Source organism: Perkinsus marinus, assembly GCF_000006405.1.
Source record: "Perkinsus marinus ATCC 50983 genomic scaffold scf_1104296959216, whole genome shotgun sequence".
Taxonomy (NCBI): Eukaryota; Perkinsozoa; order Perkinsida; family Perkinsidae; genus Perkinsus; species Perkinsus marinus.
In genome coordinates this window covers 212,919-215,068 of record NW_003206506.1, presented here as the reverse complement: position 1 = coordinate 215,068, position 2,150 = coordinate 212,919, and the positions used below count along the sequence as shown (strand labels likewise).

Sequence of the window (2,150 nt, the reverse complement as noted above, 5' to 3'; positions counted from 1 at the left end):
AATGAGATCCCGGATGTTGCATCTGCTCTCTAAGGCGGAGGCCAATTCTCTGGATAACCTCGATGGAATGCACCCAGCTCTGAACTGTCGATATGCGCATCTTGTTGAGGACCAGCTGGAGGAAGGTAACCTACCAACCATGGAAAATATCCAAAGTAAACTGCCTCTAGGCCCCCTCTGAAAAACATTACCACAAACATAGTGTTCTGTGGCGACTTGTACTCCGTCAAAAGCCTTTGTAGAATAGTGTCAACTTCGGATTCCTTCACCAAAGAGTAGCGAATGACCCCGCACAGGACCAGCTGGAGGGCCTGCCTCTGAGCCTCTGTTGTTGCGAAGGGAGTTTGACCACTGAACAAGGAGAAGCAAAATAATTTCGTGGCGCGTGACGAAATTCTCACTAATACTCCGAAGTATGGCCTAGCAGCTTCCTATGCAATAGCTCAACGCAGAAGGCCAACAAGGGCGTCTGTACTACTCGCAAGGCGGTATCCTCACTAGAGGCTCCAACGGTTTGCAATACCACTCCTGCAATAACATAGATGAATCAGAATGGTAAGGGGATCTGTACATTACCAAGCATGGCCAAGTGGATCTCCAGGCGGACATGTGCTTCTGTGACGTGACTCTGTGACCACTGTAGCTGTTGTTTGATCGCTACTGCTGCTGCCGCCTGAGATAATGAAAACATACAATAAGCTGTTGGTAGTTTCCCACTGCATCCTACATCAGTCTTAGTCTTTTCAGCCAGCACGTTGACTCCAACGTACATGGCGGCCAACTGGTCGAACTTGCGGTTCATCTCTTTCAATACATGAGAGACCACCACAGTTGCCAGGCCTGGGTCATGCTTGAGGATCTCATCGAGGTTCTTTAACAACAACTACAGAAAACGAGGATTCCTCTCTGGAATAGAAGTTTGCTCAGGTCGACTACCTGCCATCCAGTGAGACCAGCGCTAGGAGCACTAGCTTCTTCTGATGGTGCGGTAAGGCTGCATAGGCCAACCAAAGCATAGAAACTGTCCAGCTGTGGCCGTTGAGTATCACTAATCTCGGGCATAGTCAGAACCTACAGTCCAACAATCCGGAAGCATCAGGTCAAGCATGGGCCAACTACCCTCTCGTTGGTAGCAGCACGAGCGATAACCTCCTCCAGACCGGTGGTTAGTAAGATCTTTGTGAACCGCCATACCTTCCCTTGAGGACCCTCCGTAGGTAGCGACTCGAGCTGATGGACCGCACCCGAAGCCTGCCAGGAAGTCCGTGGTGCCCCTCGCTCCCAGCCATACATTACCTGTGCATGCAGCTGCTTCACAATGCTTTGAACTTGGACCAGTGATGGTAATGCTGGTGGCTGAGGGGCGCTGGGCTGCATCTGCTACACAAAATTATCCCATCGAGTTGGCGGTGTTTCTGCTACTACTCCTGGAGGAGCTCCAACGATCCTGCGCTGGATATCCGCGGGAACCGCTCCACTCATTGGAGGGGGCACACCGCCCGTGGCCGGGGGCCTCACTTTGGTCAAGAAATCCCGATACACCTGAGCACCATCCGACTGCTATTCAATACAGACATCCCCACTGAGGCATGTACATGCAGTTCACCCGACCAACTACACTGTACTTACCCTCAGCTCTCTAGCTGGCAATGGTCCTGGTCTCGGTCTCAAACTGCTGGGCAGCGAGTTAGGCCAGGTCCCACTAACATCATAGAACTCCGAGTCCACGAACTGAGGACCGCTGGGACCGTATTTCTCCCTGTGCCTCTGGCGCGCCTCATAGGCCTAATAAAGTGATGCCGTCCTAGGAGCGGGAGGGGTCTCTTGAACTCACCGGCTGGAAGACTACATCTATCTCCTTAACTGCCCTTTCACAGACAATTCTCTCAATAAGTTGACATCCGAGTTCCAAGTTGTCGGTGGTTACGGTAGAGATGACCTGCATATCATAGCACTGCGTTCCAGAGAGAGTGACCTAAAGTTCGTCACCTGCTCGATGAGAGCGTTCTCTTGATAGTCCTGTGGGGGCGCGGCGTTCCCAGGATTGAGAAGAGCCTTGAGATGGTTGGTCAAAGAAAGTCGGAGTGGCTCCCTGACATTAACATCCTTGGACACTCTATAAGAATATGGAGAGTACTACCGGCAAGTGA

The 2,150-nt window shown here is 51.7% G+C and overlaps 1 protein-coding gene across 1 annotated transcript in view; it reads right to left on the bottom strand.

The window, feature by feature from the left end:
• Pmar_PMAR026557 (ccr4-not transcription complex, putative) overlaps window positions 1-2,150 on the bottom strand; it is a gene marked incomplete at both ends in the record, with an annotated part of 2,489 nt that overhangs the window by 210 nt on the left and 129 nt on the right. The window contains 12 exons of the mRNA XM_002773261.1: window positions 1-130; window positions 192-351; window positions 402-528; window positions 577-673; window positions 728-883; window positions 937-1,071; window positions 1,120-1,251; window positions 1,297-1,377; window positions 1,426-1,542; window positions 1,630-1,785; window positions 1,835-1,939; window positions 1,990-2,116. The exon at window positions 1-130 is cut by the window's left edge and continues 4 nt beyond it. Of these exons, the coding sequence (XP_002773307.1) occupies window positions 1-130; window positions 192-351; window positions 402-528; window positions 577-673; window positions 728-883; window positions 937-1,071; window positions 1,120-1,251; window positions 1,297-1,377; window positions 1,426-1,542; window positions 1,630-1,785; window positions 1,835-1,939; window positions 1,990-2,116 (1,523 nt within the window). The remainder of the gene's footprint in view (window positions 131-191; window positions 352-401; window positions 529-576; window positions 674-727; window positions 884-936; window positions 1,072-1,119; window positions 1,252-1,296; window positions 1,378-1,425; window positions 1,543-1,629; window positions 1,786-1,834; window positions 1,940-1,989; window positions 2,117-2,150) is intronic.